This window comes from Pleurodeles waltl, chromosome 8 (genome assembly GCF_031143425.1).
Source record: "Pleurodeles waltl isolate 20211129_DDA chromosome 8, aPleWal1.hap1.20221129, whole genome shotgun sequence".
Lineage (NCBI taxonomy): Eukaryota > Metazoa > Chordata > Amphibia > Caudata > Salamandridae > Pleurodeles > Pleurodeles waltl.
The window spans coordinates 41,093,968-41,112,632 of record NC_090447.1 but is presented as its reverse complement, the minus strand read 5'-3'; the positions used below and the strand labels follow the sequence as shown (position 1 = coordinate 41,112,632).

The window sequence follows — 18,665 nt, the reverse complement described above, 5'->3', positions numbered from 1 at the left end:
ACAGTCTTGGTGATGTGGTTGGTATGGAATCCTGATTGGGAGATGTCCAGTAGGCTGTTTACTTCCAAGTAGTTTGTGAGCTGTTGATTAATGGCCTTCTTGAGTACTTTGGCAGGGCAGGAGAGCAGATAGATGTGTCAATAATGTTAGGTTTTCTGATGTTGGTAGAGAGTTTCTTTAGGAGGGTTCTGATTTCTGTGTATTTCCCTGTCTTCTTCAAAACTGCTAAGGAGATAGAAGTGTTGAGAATGCTGGAGAATATTGGGCTGATGATGTTGGTTCCAAGGTTGAGCAGGTGGTGGGGGCATGAGTCAGTCGGTGCTCCAGAGTGGAAGGATGACATAATGGCTGAGGTGGCTTGAGAGGTGAGCGGAGTCCATGAGATGAGTGTTGTGCTGGTGTGCGCTAGTGTGTTGGGAGAGTTAAGGTTAGTGATTGTGGATCAGGGGTCGAAGTTGTTGTAGATGGTTGCGATCTTGCTATAAATGTAGTCAAATATGGTGTCAGAGAGCTCATGGGATGGGTGGATGGTTCTCTGTGGCTGTGGGGTTTGAGAATTCTTCAACAATTTTGAAGACTTCTTTCGAACAGTTGACTGCTGAGTCGATGTTGGTTGTGATGGCCATTCTCTTCACTTCCTTGATTTGCTGGTGGTAGTTACTGAGGGCTTCTTTGTAGGTGGCTTTGTTGGATGAGTTCCTGTTGGATCACCATTGCTTCTCAAGTTTGTAGCAGCAACACTTGATGGCTCTGAGCTTCGGGGTGTTCCAGCTGGCTTTCCTGTAGTTTTTGGTGGGTCTGACTGGTTTCATCAGGGAGACTTGGTCGGCACATTCAGTGATCCAGCTGGATTGGTTCAGGACTGCCAGGTGAGGTTTTGGGTTGGAAAGTGCTGAGGGCCTGTGTCCCCTGTTTTTCTGTTACTTTTCCCCAGTTGCAGTAGTTTCATCTGTGGGTTTTTGGAGGTGGTGAATGGAGCAGCGTCAGTGGTGAAGTGGGCGATGCTGTGGTCAGACAATGTGAGTCTGTGATGTGGGTGAATATGACTCTGTCGCCAGAGGTGAAGATGGGGTTGATAGTGTGCCTGGCTATGTGTGTGGTTGTGGTGACCAGTTGGGTGAGGCTCATCTTGATTGAGACCTTGTTCTCGAGGAGAGTAGTAGAGTTTGTAGTCATTAGGGAATGGGAAGTTGAGGTCTCTGAGTAGAAAGTAGTCGTTGGAGTTGATGGCTAGTGATATAATGAAGTTCAGGAGGTTGTTGTAGAAAGCTGGTCGGGGTCCTGGGGTTTTGTATATGAAGGTGCCTCTTATTGTCCTAGCTTTGGTATGTAGCTGGAAATTAAGAGGCTCCTTCTGGGGTTTAGAGTGTCAATGGTGGCGGTGCATGAGATGGTGTCTTTGAAGATGATGGTGATGCCCCCGCCTTGTTTGTGGTGTGGTCTTGGTGTATCATCTTGTAACCATCAGGGGTTTCTGTGGTGATATAGGGGTTGAGGAGTGGTTCAGCTAGGCTTCAGTGATGAAGGCCACATCGGGAGATAGGGAGGGGATGGTGTCCCAGATTTCCATAGCATGTTTGCAGAGGGATCTGTCCTGGGTCAGGATGCAATGGAATGATTTTGGGTTGTTTGTGGTCTTCTGGGCAGCTGAGGTGTGGGGTCTGGTATGGGCTGAAGGCTCTGTATTGCAGAAGAAGTGGCAGAGTCTGAAGGAAAAGGGTTATTTGGTTGCTTGGAGGGAGGTGGTGCAACAGTTGCTGGTGAGGTGTCCAGGGCTCTGAGCACCTTGGTGGAGTAGAGGTGGGTGGCATGACGGTTCCTGCTGCTGGGTGCAAATGGGCTTGCCTTTGGTGCGCCCTCCAGTGGCATGACTATTGTGCGCATCCACATTGCAACTGCACTGCTGCCTCCATTAAGTAGGTCCTGGGGAAAGCGGGATGCAGATGGCAGTAGGCATGCCCATCAGACAGCGAGAGTGGAAGGGAGCACCAGGTAAAAAAGGTGGGAACTGGGAAAAAGGCCATCACCCACAGAGTGTGAACAAAGACAAAAATATACAAAATGGACGGAACGGAAACCAAAATGCACAGACAGAGACGCGCAAAAGGTCAGCAGATATATAGAAGAGGTGAAAAAACAGAGAAAAGGGCAGAGATGCACAAAGGCAAACAAACAGGGAAACAAGCAGAAATGCACAAGAAGTGTATAAACAGAGAAACAAGCAGAAATGCTTGAAGTTCGAACAAACAGAGAAACAAGTAGAAATACACAGAGAGTGAACAAACAGAGAAACGAGCAGAGATGCACAAAGGGATACAAACAGGGAATGAGAAGAAATTCACAAGGTGACGAAAAACAGACAGTCAAAAATAGGGGGAGAACAGTCAGTGGAGCGCAGGGGGTGTGCCACAGTCAACAAGGTGGCAGGGCGCTGGCAGCTGGGGCAAAGACAATGCAGGGGAACTAGCACAGAACAAGCACAATGCCTTAGTCAATTATGGAGTGAGAATTATCAAGGATTTTTAATGTGACACTTTCTGTACTATGACATGTGGAATATTATCTATAGAACAAGACAAGCAGACAAGAAGAAGGATCTAAACAGCATTCTTCTTCTTTGAAGTATAGCATAATGTGGGTCCCCACGAATCGTCATTACACCCTACACTGATTGAGATCAACAAAACACATCTGGATCAGATGATCCATTCTTTGGTCACTTCTTTGTGATGTATATTGATGACACTCGGCTCTTCATTCATTTAAGTGGACCATCCCATAATAATCAAGAGCCTGACTTAGAACTCATTGGCAGGCTACTCCATCACAACAGTGACGGATATCCCATCCTCCGAAATCTCAATCTCATAAAATATAATAGGATTCAGATTTTGGCAGACGGGACATCCGTCACCGTTCTGATGGAGTAATTAAACCACCAAGTTCTTCATCAGGCCCCAAGCCTCTTTGAGTAACATCCTTCTATTGTGGCTTAATGAGTGTATTGTAATGATTCACAACTAGACAAAATTGAAGTGATAGGGCCAGATTGACATTGACAGTGCATAATGTAGTGCTGCAGTAGTACTACTTACTTACTTAATACTAAATGCAGTTCACAATCCTAAGAGTGCAAATCTCCACCTCCAACTCTCCTATCTTCTTAATGGTGGAATTGTCACATATGTAAGTTTACCATTTAGTAGTACCTATTAAAGGGATGAGGGCAAATGGCTGGGAAAAGAGGCATACCCGCTACTAAAGGGGGGATGCAGGTGGGGAGGAGTAAGGATGGGCTTGGGTAGGTGAAAAGAGGGTATTAGGGAGTGACAGGCATTCCCTAACTTAAAATGTAAATCCATTGGTATTCACAAACTGCACTTCTAAACTTGAAATTACTACAAAGGACCCAAAACAATTGTTAATTTACTCCAGCACAGATCAGGAGTAAGTCCAGGACCACATACAGCTAACCACTTGTACTAAAACAATCTCCAATAGGATACAATGGTGTTGGGGACTTAAAAAAAAAAAACATTGGTAATAATGTTGAATTGAATTAAATTATCTTAACTTGTTAAAAATATAAATTAATTTAAATAATTCCTTAAAAATTATCTACAAATAAAACAAATGTAATATTTTATTTTTAGATATGTTAAAAACCTTCTATAAATTTAGGTGCATATTCACAAGGAACTGTTGCATCGGCTCTCATGCGCTGGTTTTGTTGTGCTGCCCACCGCCCCGTAACAACATCATGGTAGCACTGCTGTATTTATAATAGAGTGCACCATGGGGCTCGTTAACACAAGTGCACCAACATTTTTGGCTCAGTTGTGGTAATTTGCTTGACTAGCTCCAAAAATGTTGGCGCTAGTCCAGCAAAGCTCAGAAAGGCCCATAGAACGTAGCACTAGGGTCACTTTAACGCCTGTCCTGGTAGGTGTTGAAAAATGAGGCAGGAATAATGTGGTGCAAGTGTTTACAAAGTGGCGCAATGGTACCATTGCAGCACTTTGTAAATATGGCGCAGGGTAAGAGGTCTGTTTAGCGCCGCTGTAGCGTAAAAGAAAATGATGCCACAGTGGCATTAAGGGGCGCAAGGGGCTTGTAATTATGGCCCTTAATTTTTTTTAAAAACATTAATATTTCTAATACGTAATTAAAAACAATTTTTTTTTCAATTTAGGTGGAAATAGTTTTTACTTTGAACTTCAAATAAATATAGTTAATAGTGCAGTAGCATTTGTATTTTGTTCTACCTTTAAAACAAATACATATAACATGCTAAAAATAAAAAACTTTTACTAATTTTTTCTAGTTTAATAAAGTTTTTTAATTTGCCCTAAATGTTTCCAAAGGGAGATCATTGTCACTAGGGTTGCTGTACTGTTTTGCATCACATTTTATTACATTTCCCAGTAGGAATTGGCCCAGTGCTGCTGGGCCTATGCTAGATCCCCCACTCGAAGGTGATGACCAGGTCCTGTGCTTTGCTGCTCGGTGACATGTAGCACCATCCTCCAGTCCTACCAATTTGACATGGATGTGCTCATTTCACTGTGTCTATTGCAAGGCTGCCCAATGCAAGAGTCAACATCAACATCACAATACTTTCATAAAGGGACAAACTTCCTGGGCTCCTGCTTCCATACATGCCCGGGGTGCTGGTGCTACTGGAGCAACTTGCACATGGGGTCTTTGGTGTTGTGGTGTGACAATTGTAGTTTGTGATGCAATTACATTAGAAAAGCTGTCTCGCATATGACCAATATATGGCACTCAATTGAATCAAAATGTACAATTTGGCTTTCATTTTCAATCTAGTTATTCCATTTGTAAAATAGGCACATTTTTGTAGTTAATTGGCTGCACTTGCTTGCATTCTGAGTCTTTGCTTGTTTTCAGCATACTAATATTGGCTGCAGCCTTGCACGGAGGCCGAATAGGGGAAATATCTATAGAGAGCAGTGCTGAGGATCCATTTTTTTCTATCCTTTTTTACTAAATCTATTTTTTTTCTTTGTCAGGTTTTTATTAAATCTATTTTTTTTTCTTTTTCAGGTTGTAGATCTATACAGCAGTCCTATGAATTTCCGTTCAACCTTACGCTGTTTTCGGTAGTAATCTTTTTTATATAGATTCCTTAACATCGGAAGTGGATGTGAAACTGTGGCCAGAGCAGCTCGTCTTTGAACTAGGGGACCCAGGTCCTAATTTCGGCGTCCGCTCACTATCTGGTGATTCTGGGCAAATCATTTAGGCCCATATGTACAAAACTTTTTTTGAGGTCAGAAATGGCTCCATTTGGCAATTTCCCACTACAAAAATGCCTTTTCATATGTACAGATGCCAACTTGCTACTAAATCACATTTCAGTTTGGCAATTCGGTATTTTGAAGGGAAGTGTTTGGGGTGTCTTTTCCAAATACCGAACTGCAGTGCTATGTATGAATGTTTTGCCACTGAATTATGGTCACTTTTTTTACAGACTGCTAAAAGGTAGTGGTAACCATGTGCAAATCTGAAGGGGTCCCAACAGTATTCTTTTGAGACTGTAAAAAACAAATATATATATTTTTAAGAACAGGCAGTGGTCTCATGGGCCCCTAGTCCTCTTAAAAATGAAACTTCAAAGTTAAACAGGCTATGTTTTAAAAAAAAGTGTATTTTCTTAAAATGCATTCACAGACATATTGATTGATTACTTTATTCGATCACATAAATATTGATCATAAAAGACACATCCTAAAAACATAGACCGAAGAAAGACAAATGAAAAACCACAATGATACAAATTTTAAAAAGCAATAAATACTAACAATTCATCACCGAATGCCCCGACGACAAGATACAGAAAATCCCCCCAAGTCATAGGTGCAAACACCCCAACTAATAAAAACAAAACAAATGATTAAAAAGCATTGATTTATGCATACGTACAGCAATTTTTAAAAAGGCTCCAACCAAGATACACACCAAAGGCCCCTCAAGCTGTTGTAGAAAAATGAATGCAACTCTACATCTCTTAAGGTTTTGCATTCATAATAGAGAGATTAAGGGCCAGATGTAGGTAGGAAAAAAATAGCGACTCGCAAATTGCGAGCATTTGCGACTCGCAATTTGCGTGTCGCTAACTGCAATGCAAGTAGAAAGTGCGCGGACAAATTGAGACTCGCACCCGGAGTCGCACCGCAGATAGCAAGTCTGCTGTTTGCGAGGTCGCTTTTTGCGACGGCGCAAAAAACGGACTCGCAATTTGCGAGTGGGTGTCGCAAATTGCGACTGTGCTGAAAATTGAAAGCAGGTGCTGCAGAACACTCTAGAAACTACTCCAGAACACTCAGGAAAACACTTCCTGGCACATGATGATGACATCATAGCCAGGAAGTTTACAAATACACCTGGGAGGAGGGAGGACCACACCCTTTTTAACTGCAGCACAGCTAACAGAGCAGCAGCAACCATGGCTGACACTCCCAGGAAGAGAAAGCTCAAGTTTGCTGAGAAGGAGCTGGAGGTGCTAACGGATGAGTGCTGTCAGCACCAGGATGAGCTGTTTGGCAAGGCAGCCCTCACTGTACCAGACTCTGAAAAAAAACAAATTTTGCAGGATATCCAGGAGAAGGTAAACTCCCTGGGGGTCAGCCACCGGAGTGTGGAAGAACTAAAGAAGAGGTGGTACGACCTCCGATCCCGGACCAAGGAGAGGGTGGCAGAGCGGCTCCGGGAGATGAGAGGCACAGGAGGGGGACCATGTACCATACCACCACCCACACCCCTGGAGGAAAGGGTTGAGGAGACCCTTGAGCCGGAGGCTGTCACTGGATTTGGAGAAGTGGACACCTCTGAGCCCGGACCATCAACCGGTGAGTACCATGTGATATGCTTGTACCCCCATCAATGCCATACCCCCACCCACCATGTACACAGTCGCATGCACAACCAAGATAGCTCCATTTCAGAGTAGCAAACACCAGAATGATGCATTATGGGCAATGTAGTCAAGTAGGCATTTCATAGGCTATTGTTTATTAGGAAGTTTTTAACTGATAGTAGACACTGACAGTGTTTTCCCCATGTCCCACAGGTCTCCCACAAGACACCCCCACCAGCCCAAGCAGCCAGGTGCCAATGGTCAGCCAGCACAGAGAGGAGACAACAGGACCAGCAACCACTCCCACCTGCACCACCAACACCATCCCCTCTCTGGCAACACCTGAGGTGTTGGAGCCTGCACCAGGTACAAGCCAGAGTGCCACATCAGACATTCCAGGGTCTCCACCGCTGCGCAGGCGATGCAGGATGATGACAGCAGAGCAGCAGGCAGAGTCAGGGCTTCCCTCCACAACACCAACGGAGGCCCAACTGCTACGGGGTCAGCGCCTGCAAAACCAACAGAGGATTAGTGGGATTTTGCAGCGCTTTGAGAGGAACCATGCCAACAGCATGCAGCAGGTGCATTCACAACTGGAGGTCATTGGGAACAACACAGGTGACCTTGCCCTGTCTATGCGCGAACTGGTGGCTGGACTGCTAACGCAGAGTGACGGTGCACGGCGCAGGGACCGCCAGCTGCTGCAACGCCTGGACAGGATGGCCTCCTCCATCGTAAGGCTGGCAGTTAACACAACTGGGCTGTCTAGGAGAACAGCCAGCCTCCAGGTTGACATGGGCCACTTTGCGGGTGATGTGGCACGGGGACTGGGCCGGATCACCCATGCAATAGACCTCATGGAGGCACAGCAGGTGTCAAGGGGTACAGGTGACACCCCACAAGACAGTGAGGAGGGCTCCACTGTCAGCAGTGTCTCTGCCGGTGACACCAGGGTGCTACGGAGTGGGAGTACAAGGCAGAGCACTGCTGACCCACCTAGTACCATCCAGGCTGGCCGAGCCCGCTGTAGGGTGTGAGCTAAACACTGTCCCTGATGTTGGGGCACATGATGGCAATGTGTCCCATACCAGGTGTACTATTGAAGGCCCTGAATTGTTTTTTCTTGTATATAGTTTGGTTATTTGCACTTATTAAATCATTTGTTCGTTCCACTTAACACATGGACTGTTTGTTCTATTGGTGAGTAGGGTAGAAGTTAGCACGTACCTTCCAAAGTATTGGTTTGCAATGTGTTCCCGTCCCAGTCTGCCTTGATTTGCGATGCTCCTATCCCCATGATGGCGATGTGGTAGCTCTTGCTCTTCATCCTCCGAATCTGGGTCTGCAGGGGTGAGAGGTAGCCCACGTCAGGTGGCAATGTTGTGCAGGATAGCGCATGCGACAACTATTTTGAAAGCCGTTATGGAGGTATACTGGAGGGCACCTCCACTTCGGTGGAGGCATCTGAACCTTGCTTTCAGCAGTCCGAAGGTTCTTTCGATTATGTTCCTGGTCCTCTTATGTGCACTGTTGTATCGCCTCTCACATTCATTGCTGGGTGTTAAGTACGGAGTCAGTATCCATGGCCGTAGTGCATATGCACTGTCACCTGTTGGGCACAAAACGTACACTATTAGCAAGGCATGGGTGGTTTGCACATTGATCTGTGTTCATGTCTACAAGGTATATTCAGCTCTACCTAGGAGGTATCCGTCTCCAAACTCCCCACGTTCCAGGCGTTGGTGTATCCCACTGTGCCTAAACATGTAGGAGTCATGAGTACTGCCTGGAAACTTAGCAACAATGTCAGTGATGACATAATGGGCGTCACAAACCACCTGAATATTGAGTGAGTGTGTACACTTCCTATTGCGGAACAGATATTCCAGGTTTGCAGGAGGGCATATTTGAATATGTGTCCCGTCTACACACCCTATGACATGGGGAAAGTTGGCAATCCGGTAAAAGTCCAACTTGGTGCTGTTAATTTCTGCCTCATTCCTGGGTAGGTATATGTATTGGGACATGTGTGTGAGTAAGTTGTCTAGGAATGCCCTAAAGAACCTTGATAGTGCACTTTGGGATACCCCACCTACCACAGCAATGACCCCCTGATAGCTACCCGAGGCCAAGAGGTGCAGCGAGCATAGCACTTGCACATGCGTAGGGATGGCGCAGCCGCGCACAGTCTGGCGTTCTAGCTGTGGTTTGAGTAAATCTATTAAATCTAGTATGGCTGCACTGCTAAGTCTGTATTTGTCATACATTTCCTCCTCAGTTTGCTGGAAGAGTGTCTGCCTTGTTCTGTAAATCTTCTCCTGTCTCTGGCTCCTCCTCCTCCTCTGCTGGGCTGCGCAGGCTCTCCTCCTCACTGCTATCAGGTATATCTCCGCCATCTTGAGTAACCCAGACGCCTTCTGGGTCTCCTTTTATACTTTGGTAATGGTTACCACCTGCTCTGAGTTAGTGGTAAATTGGAAGTGAAAAATGGGCTTTTTGCGACTAGTCTCAATTTGCGAGTTGCTATTGCATATGGTTTGCGACTCGCAAATTGAGACTTCCTATTTGCGGGTCGCAAAATGGGGTCGCAAATTTTGCGAGTCGGTACCGGCTCGCATCGCAATTTGCAAGTCGGAAATGGGATTTTTGCTTCCCATTTCCGATTTTGCGGGGTCGCAAATAGCGAATCGGGCCATTTGTGACTCGCAAAAGTTTGCTACATCTGGCCCTAAGTACTGCTTGGCATTGGGGGCATACAATTTACAAAAGAAAACAAAGTGATCACAGGGCCACAAAAGGATATCGGCAGGAGCAAATTGCCCTAGTGGAAACCAAAGGTGTCACCTGATCAGACCCATTCAAAATTGCGTAAGCAGTGCCCGCTCCCAGGAATTTTGAACAAGCGTCAAATATGGGGCAACAGCAGCCACGATTTGGATAAGACAAAAGTCTTTGAGATGGTTTCATAAATTCCATTCTCTCCCTTTGCTCACTCCTGCATGCGAAAAACCTGTCCTTCAACCCTTGTCACTCTTAGAAGTGCTGTTAGGATTATCAAAAACAAAAGAACATCCTACGTCCTGGCTAGTCGTAGGAATATACCTAAGCCATGGGATTTTAGACCCGATTGGCATGCAAGGAAATCCATAATAATATTGTGATTAACAATTACCTCTTCGTTGAGCCAAATAGAACACCATAACATAAGCGGCGTAAAACTAATTAGGTCCTCCACATAATTTAACCCAAGTTCCTGATAGACTATATAATAGGAAATAGGAGGAATGCCCAACATCAGCCGAAAGACTCTACTTTCCTCCACTTACACCCTGAAATAGTTCTATAGCCCCATACCCAAGCACCATACGTTAAGGAGGGAAGGCACTTCCTCCTTTAGATTTCTAAAATGGGACTAATAGGCTTTCCTCCAAGGGAAGTTGCTAGGGAGAACATTGATCCCAAAGCCCAGAAAAACCTGTTGATCCTATTGATTAGGCACTAGGACCAGAAACAGGCATCATCAAACATAACTCCCAGGAATGGATAGTATAATATCCTAGTGATGTATTAACCATTAATACAAATAGGCCATGTTTTAGTGCATTTGGGGCCAGACATCGTTATAATTTTTTTCAACAAATTGGTCTGCAGGTCCAGTTCTTCAATAAAGCTAACAAAGTTCATAATTGGCAATTTTAGGCTATTGGCAGTCCTAGCAAATAACACAACGTCGTCTGCATAGAACAACACTGGCATTGGTTCACCACCTACAACTGGAACATCAGCCCCCACCTTGCGTAGAACAGAATCAAGCTTGTTATCATAAAGCAGAAAAATAATTGGTGCAAGCATGGACCGTTGATGTACCCCTGGCCAAACAGTGAAGGTTGGGGTGCACTCATTATCACTACCAGATCTTAGTGCATATTTCACATCTCAATAGAGGTGGCGTAAAAATGCAACAGGGTCATCTCCCATCCCCAGAGATGTTAGTGCGGCCCACAATTTGGACCAATTTGCACAAGCAAAAGCACTAGGAAGATTCATAAATGCTATCTGGATAGAGGCTCCCTTTGCCACCTTATATGTCGCTGCCAACAAGTGGAGGTTAAGACTTCGTTTCACTGTTCCTAAGCTCTTACGAAATCCATACTGTACAGGAGAAATAATATGATTAAGTGAGTCCCAGTTCAATAGATGGTCCAAAATAACTGGCACTATTCATTCCGTTACTGAGCAAAGAAGAGAGATGGGACAGTAACACAAAGGATCATCAAGCTTCCTCTTCTTAAATATGGGGAGAATGGTCGATTCCCACCTGGACTCAAGAATACCAACCTTACATACCAAGTTAAACACATTGGTAAGTAAGGGTAACAAGAATTCCTGGTTGACCCTAAATAGGTCCATAGGAACCCCATATGGCACGGGAGCCTCATTGGCCGAACTGCTATAAATAGCTGTAAGACCCTTTCCCTCAAAAAAGGTAATGCCCAGGGGCAAGGGGCACCTTGCAACCCATCAGTATCCTTGTTTGCACCAGAGAGATAGCTGCTGCTGAAATATCCTATCCAGGAGTCAGAGCTTACATGGGCAGTTACTATATCAGGGGGACCCCCTATGGCTGAAGAAGCCCTAACCAACTTCCAAAATCCTTGAATATCCTTCACCTGACAGGCTGCCACCAAACGATCCATTTTTCCCCCACAACTCAACTTTCTTCTCTTGAGATTGAGCTTGTAATCATTCATACAGGATCTAATAGGTCCCTGAAGTATCTGGGTGGACTTCAAGGCACAATGCCTCCAGCACGCCACCCTCCCCTTGATTGTTATCTTTCTTAATGGGGCCTGATGGGTGGCAAATTGTGACCTACTTCATTAATATTAATGAAGTAGGTTTTGCGACCCATTAGGAGTCACTTTTGAAAATTTACATTTTCTTACATTTTGAATGCAAATTCCTATTTACGATTTGGTAAGAATCACAATTAGGAAATCACAATTCCTACATTTTGTACATGTGGCCCTTAATCTCCCCTCTGCCTAAAACTCATGAATGTGACGTTGAATAATATAACTGGTGCCCATGAAAATCTCTCCAGTTTCTTCAGTTCCTTCTGGTTGAGTTTGCATTAGATGAAACTGTAAAAATAATGTTTAGGAAAAAAGACAAATCTACCTTTTAAGATCAGGTATTAGCCAAGACCTTTTGAAGTAGATTTAAGAGCCCCTAATGCCACCTTAGCGCTGTCATAGTGTAATTTTGTTTATGCTAAGGTGGCCCCAAAGTGGCATTTTCCCCACGCCATATTTACAAAGTGGAGCAATGCACGCATTGCGCCACTTTGTACACTCTTGCGCCACATTATGCCTGTGCCAGGCATAATGTATGCAAGGGGGCGTTCCCCATTAGGGGGGATGAAAAAATGGTGCAAGGAAATCTAAGAGATTTCCTTGTGCCACTTGTGTTTGGCACTTTTAACGCCTACTCAGAGAAGGTGTTAAAAGGGGCCTTCCATTATTTTAATCGACCCCTATGTAGTCCGCAGGAGTAGCGCCAGCATTTTGGCACTACTCCTGCAGAGTACAACAATAGAGTAAAAAAAAAAAATTATGCTATTGCCCCCTACCCTGAGTTACCGGGCACCATATTTTAAGTACAGCGCACACATGGTGGCAGTAGGGGCCGCTAAGAGGTGCAGGGAAGCCATATTTCCTAAATCTGCCCCTTTATTTTTCTCAAAAATATATTCTACATATATACTTACAGGGGCTTTCATTCAGCCCTCTTCATTCATTAGTCTGCTGTGGTATCATTCACATTTTTCTTCAGCCCACAACAGCATGTGTCAGAGGAACACTCACTTCACCCACTGGCTTACCTCATTATGGGTGATGATAACATTTGTGCTTGTACCATGTGTACATCTGCACAATGAATAACCCACTTTATTACCAAGAACTAATGGTATCTATACTAGCTATTATACATTTTTTGTTTTCATTCAGCGTGTGCCTGCACATAAAAACATTCCGAAACAAAATAGGCATTACTGTTGATGCCAGGCCGTTTGGCTTTGACAGTGCTAGTTTCAGTAATTCCACTTCATTCTAATGAAAATTTACTAGATTTCCTGAAAACCCCATAAAACTGTAAATGCTGCCTTTTTTAAAGCAAAATGCCATTTCTGATTCAATCTGTTTTTCCTGTAATGAAAGTAACTAAGCAGTGGCTCTAGAACTGGGAAAGGCTTAGGCCCTCATGACAAGTCTGGTGGTCTTCAGAATGCCAGCTTTTGCGATGATGGTGGGTCTGCCCTACCGCAACATTATGAATGTGGCGAACATGCCACGGTCAGACCATCACACCACCACGATTCTGCCGGCTGATGGCCTGGCGGTGCCGGCAGTCTCAATTCACCAGGGCAGCACTGCAAGCAGTGGTGCCCTGGGGATTACGACTCCTCTCTCCGCCGGTGTTTTCATGGCCGTTGCATGGCCATGTATATGCTGGTGTAGACAGCACTTGGCATGGGCAGTGCGGCCCCCCCCTGCCAGACCCATTGCAGAAGTCACTGTCTGCTTTACAGACAGTGATGTGCGCGACAGGTGCTCATGCACAGGACGTACACCAACATTGCCATATTATGAGCCAGCATCAATATTATTGTGCGTTTCCAGCTGGGCCGGTGGGCGGAAACTGTGTTTCTGCCAACTGACCCAGCGGGAAACTCATAATAGGGCCAGAGGGAAGGAGACTGCACTGGCGGTCTCCTGAACGCGGACGTTTGGCAGGTGGCCTTTTCTGTCCGCCAAACTTGTAAGGAGGCCCTCAATGTCCTATGCAAATGTGCTGCAACAGTTTTTAGTTACTAACTCACTGATTGCCAAAAGGGTGTGGGCTTGGTAGTAGTGCAGGTGCTGTGTTCTTAGTGTCAGCATGCCCCCTCCTTAATTACTCAGTGTTTACCACTAGTTATGGAGGCCAGGTAGCAGGTGCTTGCTGCTTCTGGCAGGTCGCCTTCCCTTCATCCCCTTGCTCCTGTGGGAAGTTGACTACATGTACTGGTGTTCCATGGTCTATACATTTCAAAGATTTGTTTTAAGTTGCATCTCTACTTTAGGAGTGATATAAATCTGTGATGAAATGCTTCTGGGTTGGATACGTGATGGAGAATGGGTTTTGCAGTACAATTGTGTGAAATTTGTTTCCCTTTAAAACATTGAGCTTTCCTCTGTATTTGCTCTGTGCCTGTGACTCGTCTATGGGAAGGGTGTCTGCAATAGGTGATTTTATCATATCGTTCTGGACTTGGGGATCCACTAGAATATAAATGCACCCCAACTTCAAACATTCCTTTGATGACTACATTTCTGGAGTTTAATATTTACATATAATTTGCACTTTTTCAACTTGAATGTACTAATGGTTTCTCTTTTCTAAATTTCAGGATTGAATTACAATACGTTTGCCCAACAGAAATGATGGTTTTCAATTTTAGCTCGTTAGAAGACACAGACTTTATCCTGGTTGGTCTTCCAGGGTTCATAAGCTGGCAGCACTGGCTCTCCATTCCTCTGGCACTTCTTTTTCTCCTTGCTGTTTTGGCCAATCTTACGCTCCTATCCACCATCTACAGGGAAGAAAGTCTTCATGAGCCCATGTACTATTTCCTTGCTGCTCTGTCTCTGACTGATCTTATCCTGAGTGTGGTCACTACACCAAAAATCCTTGTCATCTTTTGGTTTAATGATAGAAACATTAGTCCCACAGCATGTTTTTCTCAGATGTATTTTGTACATTGTTTTCTTGGGTTAGAGTCGGGTATTTTCCTGGCTATGGCATATGATCGCTATATTGCTATCTGCTACCCACTGCAGTATGCTTTGATTATCACAGACAGGTTTATCATGAAAGTTATGGTGCTGACAATTGTGAGACCAGCCTGTCTAGCCATTCCTCTGCCAATATTTGCTGCCCAACTGCATTACTGCTCATCTCATGTAGTGGAACACAGTTTTTGTGCAAATGTGGCTGTAGCAAAACTTGCTTGTAGTAATATAAGACTCAACAGTATTTACCAATTAGTTATTGCTGGGTCTGTGCTGGGTGTTGATCTGATCCTGATTTCCTTGTCCTACTGCCTGATCATCTATGCAGTATCAAAGCTTCACTCGCAAGGCGCAGCATCAAAAGCCTTCAGCACATGCACATCCCATCTTATACTCATTTTGTTTTTCTATTCTACCTTGATGGTGCTAGCTGTTACAAACAAATCAGAAGAGCACGTGTCCCCTGACTTTGCTATTCTGCTTAATGTTCTTCATTTGATTGTGCCACCTGCCTTAAACCCTTTAGTGTATGGTGTGAGGACGAAAGAGATTAACCACGGAATACGAAAGATTTACAGCAATACCTTGTGTTATTCAACATTGGAATAGAGGACAGAGGAAGGACCACTAACAATACATTTTGTGTCTGGGAAGCATTACAAGGACCAGGATCGGAGATCTATGGCCTGGTTGAGGTCACAAGTATGATTAATTTTAAGTGTAAAGCAGCCCAATTCATCCTCACAGCTAAGACAGGGCTAAAAAGCTTTTGCTCTATATAACTGATTATGTTGTAGTAACATATTCATTTAATAATAACAGTGCAATGAGACTGCTTCCATGATTTAATTTTAGACTGAGATCCATTGCTGTAAAGTAACTTGAGGCTGATCATCAATTAGAGGTCTCAGTGGTTATATATCAGAATATGGAAAAAACTGATTTGCATTGCTTAAGGGTTCTTGATGCAATATTGTAGTAATATCCATACAGTTAAAATCTTGATATTCACTATTCTGGTGAAATATTGGTCCGTACAATAGCCAAAACAATTAGAAAAAAAATAACCTTTCAGATCATCTATCTCTTCTCTACACAGCATTATGATGAGCTAAATTTAAAAAACAAAATCTGGAAAAACAATGGCAACTTCTCCTACCTCCTAGTCACTCTCTTTTTACCTAGCAAGACTTTCTGCCGCAGTTGCATTCCTTTTGTGCCCCTGTGCTAATAGTGTTGTCCTAAGTCATGGATCGCTCATTCAATGAGTTATACAATCCCCCCTCCAAGAAAATTAACTTGTGGCTGAGTTACACCAGATGCTACTAATCCTCCTAATTTTATTTCTTTTTGCATATCCATGTTCAAAATCTTTAACACATTCCATTTTACTGCACGAATGGACCAAGGGCAGTGGCTCAGCTGAATTCCACCATTGCAACGAGAATGAACGCTCCACAGGCATTGAAATGAATATAAACTTGTGTTCAGGTAATGAAACAATTGGGACCTGGAGTCCTTTCTTAGACTGTCACTTCTAATAATCCGACATAAAATAGTACAGGGCTCTAAAACAAAGGTTTGTTCATAAGTGAACTCAGATACATTGTTAATTGAGTCCAGAATTTGTGTAGAGCAGGACAAATATTGATGACAAGAAATCAATCCCCTTCTCACTCTAAATGACATCTGAAACAGTGATTAGTGACAGAGGGGTAAAACCTATTAATTTGTTAAGGGCTATAATAGAGCAGCCAACCAGAGAAAAACTCTGGGGCATATTTACAAAGAACTGGTGCATCAGCTCCGATGCACCAGTTTCCTTGTGTCAATCTGTGCCCCCCTAATGTCACCATGGTAGTGCTATATTTATAATACAGCACACCATGGCGCACGTTAGGACAACAGTGTCAACATTTTTGATGTTATTGTGGAGCTTTACTGGACTAGCACCAAACTTTGTTATGCTGTTCCAGCAAAGCACAGGGAGGCCCATAGGCCAATGTACTAGTGTCACTTTGAAATTATGCTAGAATGGCACAGTGAAATGTTGTAGATTTGGGCCTGGTTTAGATTTGGTGGGCAGGTTATCCGCCACCGTTGTGAAGAGTAACCCGTGTGCCAGATCGAAATCAGGCCCTTTGTCACAATCATATGGGTCAGTGCAACCCAGACCAGATCTAACAGCAGAAAATGCCACATGCTACTTATGGTGGGCCACACTCCCACGCAACATTGAGGGAAATCACAGAATTGTGAAAAAAAATATTTGCCATATTTTGAGAATTTAAGCTTTTCCATATCTGATAGATAACAAAAGTCTATTATGGATGTCGCTCTGTGTCTGGCTGTGATACAGGTATATTGTTTAAGTGATGGAAATAGAAATTGCCACTGATTTATAAAACCAAAATCACACATAAAGGTGGCAAAAAATCCTGCTGTTTTAGGCTTAGATTGTCTACTATAGGGCATCTAATAGCCAGATGGTGGAGGGAACTAAAGTCCCCTACCCCATGATAGTAGGACCATTAGAGTGGATAGCAAGGGAATACAGCTTCTGCAGGGTCTCCATTTGGTCAGGAATAGGACCATAACTCATGAAACTTTAGAGACCATTTCCATCTAGAGCGCTGACCCACAGCCATCTCCATAGAGGGTCCTCAACAGCTTTATTAGCCTCCACCTTCAATGTGTGTCTCAAGAAAATAGCCACTCCTCTTCTGGGGAAGATGCCAGAGGTGAACTGAGCCTGTGAAGTCCACTTAGATGAAAAATGCCTAGAAATTTTAGGTTTCGTTTTTTTCAAATTGGTTTTTCTGAAAATATGATGAGTGGACGGTGGCTAGTCAACGTACAACGGCACAAAATGGCATCTGACATAACCCTGTCTACCAGCAGGGGCTTAGCTTGGCCAGCAAGATTGTTTGGGGGGGGGGTGACCTTCAGAATTTCTGACAATCACGCTGTCATATAATGTTAAAATACATTATAAGGCACGCAGGGTGCATGAGAGGGGCATAAGGGTCAGTGGAAAGGGAAAGCAACATGGATTGGTAGGAGTACAAAGTAAGAGAAAACACAATGTCCCATATTTATGAAAAAGTGGCGCATTAGAGCTGATGCGCCACTTTTTCTGCGCTTCCCTACCGACACCCTGGTTGTGTACTATTTAAAATACGGCGCACAATGGTGGTCGTTAGCTCAATAGCGTCAAAGTTTTTGATGTTATTGTGGTGCTTTGCTGCACTAGCATAAAAAATTGTGACGCTAGTGTAGAAAAGTGCAAGGAGGCCCATAGCAGCAGCAGTGCTGTCAGAAAGATAGACAAAATACATACCAAAGGAAGTAGAATAGAAGAATATACCAATCTAATACTACAGAGGACAATTACATTATGTCATGCAACAACAGCACACCCAACATCCCTAGTGCTCATATATGTATATATTTAGGGACACTTTAATCTCCCTAACCAATTCAATAATTTTGTAGAGTATTTAAAAAGTTGTGTGCAGCTTCGTCTGAGTTAAAAATATTGAAATGTCCCCTATGAAGGGGCATATTTAAAATTCTTTGGTGCAGGGCAGTACCGCAAGGCTTCTTACTGTGCTGCCCTGCGACAAAAGAAAAGGACAGGAGTAAGCCATGTCTATAAGATCTATGGGCCATATTTAAGAGCCCCTAGTGCCGTCTACCTACACATTAGCTTCATTTTTTTACCAAAATCCCCATGCCATATTTACAACCTGCACAATGCATTCATTGTACCACTTTGTAACTCTTTGTGCTACAATATGTCTTCACCAGGAATAATGTATGCAAAGGAGCGTTCCCCTGTTTGGGGGGCCGAAAAAGTGGTGCAAGAAAATCTAACAGATTTCCTTGAGTCATTTTTTTGGCACTTTTAACGCCTGCTCATATGGTGTATACAATGGGCCCCTATGTAC

The 18,665-nt window shown here is 43.9% G+C and overlaps 1 protein-coding gene across 1 annotated transcript in view; it reads left to right on the top strand.

Annotated features, from left to right (window-relative positions):
- Positions 1–15,324, top strand: part of LOC138249374 (olfactory receptor 56A4-like) — a 106,658-nt gene extending 91,334 nt beyond the window's left edge. Inside the window, exons 3-4 of the mRNA XM_069203334.1 lie at positions 5,068–5,123; positions 14,334–15,324. Of these exons, the coding sequence (XP_069059435.1) occupies positions 5,068–5,123; positions 14,334–15,324 (1,047 nt within the window). The remainder of the gene's footprint in view (positions 1–5,067; positions 5,124–14,333) is intronic.
- Positions 15,325–18,665: the final 3,341 nt, after the last annotated feature.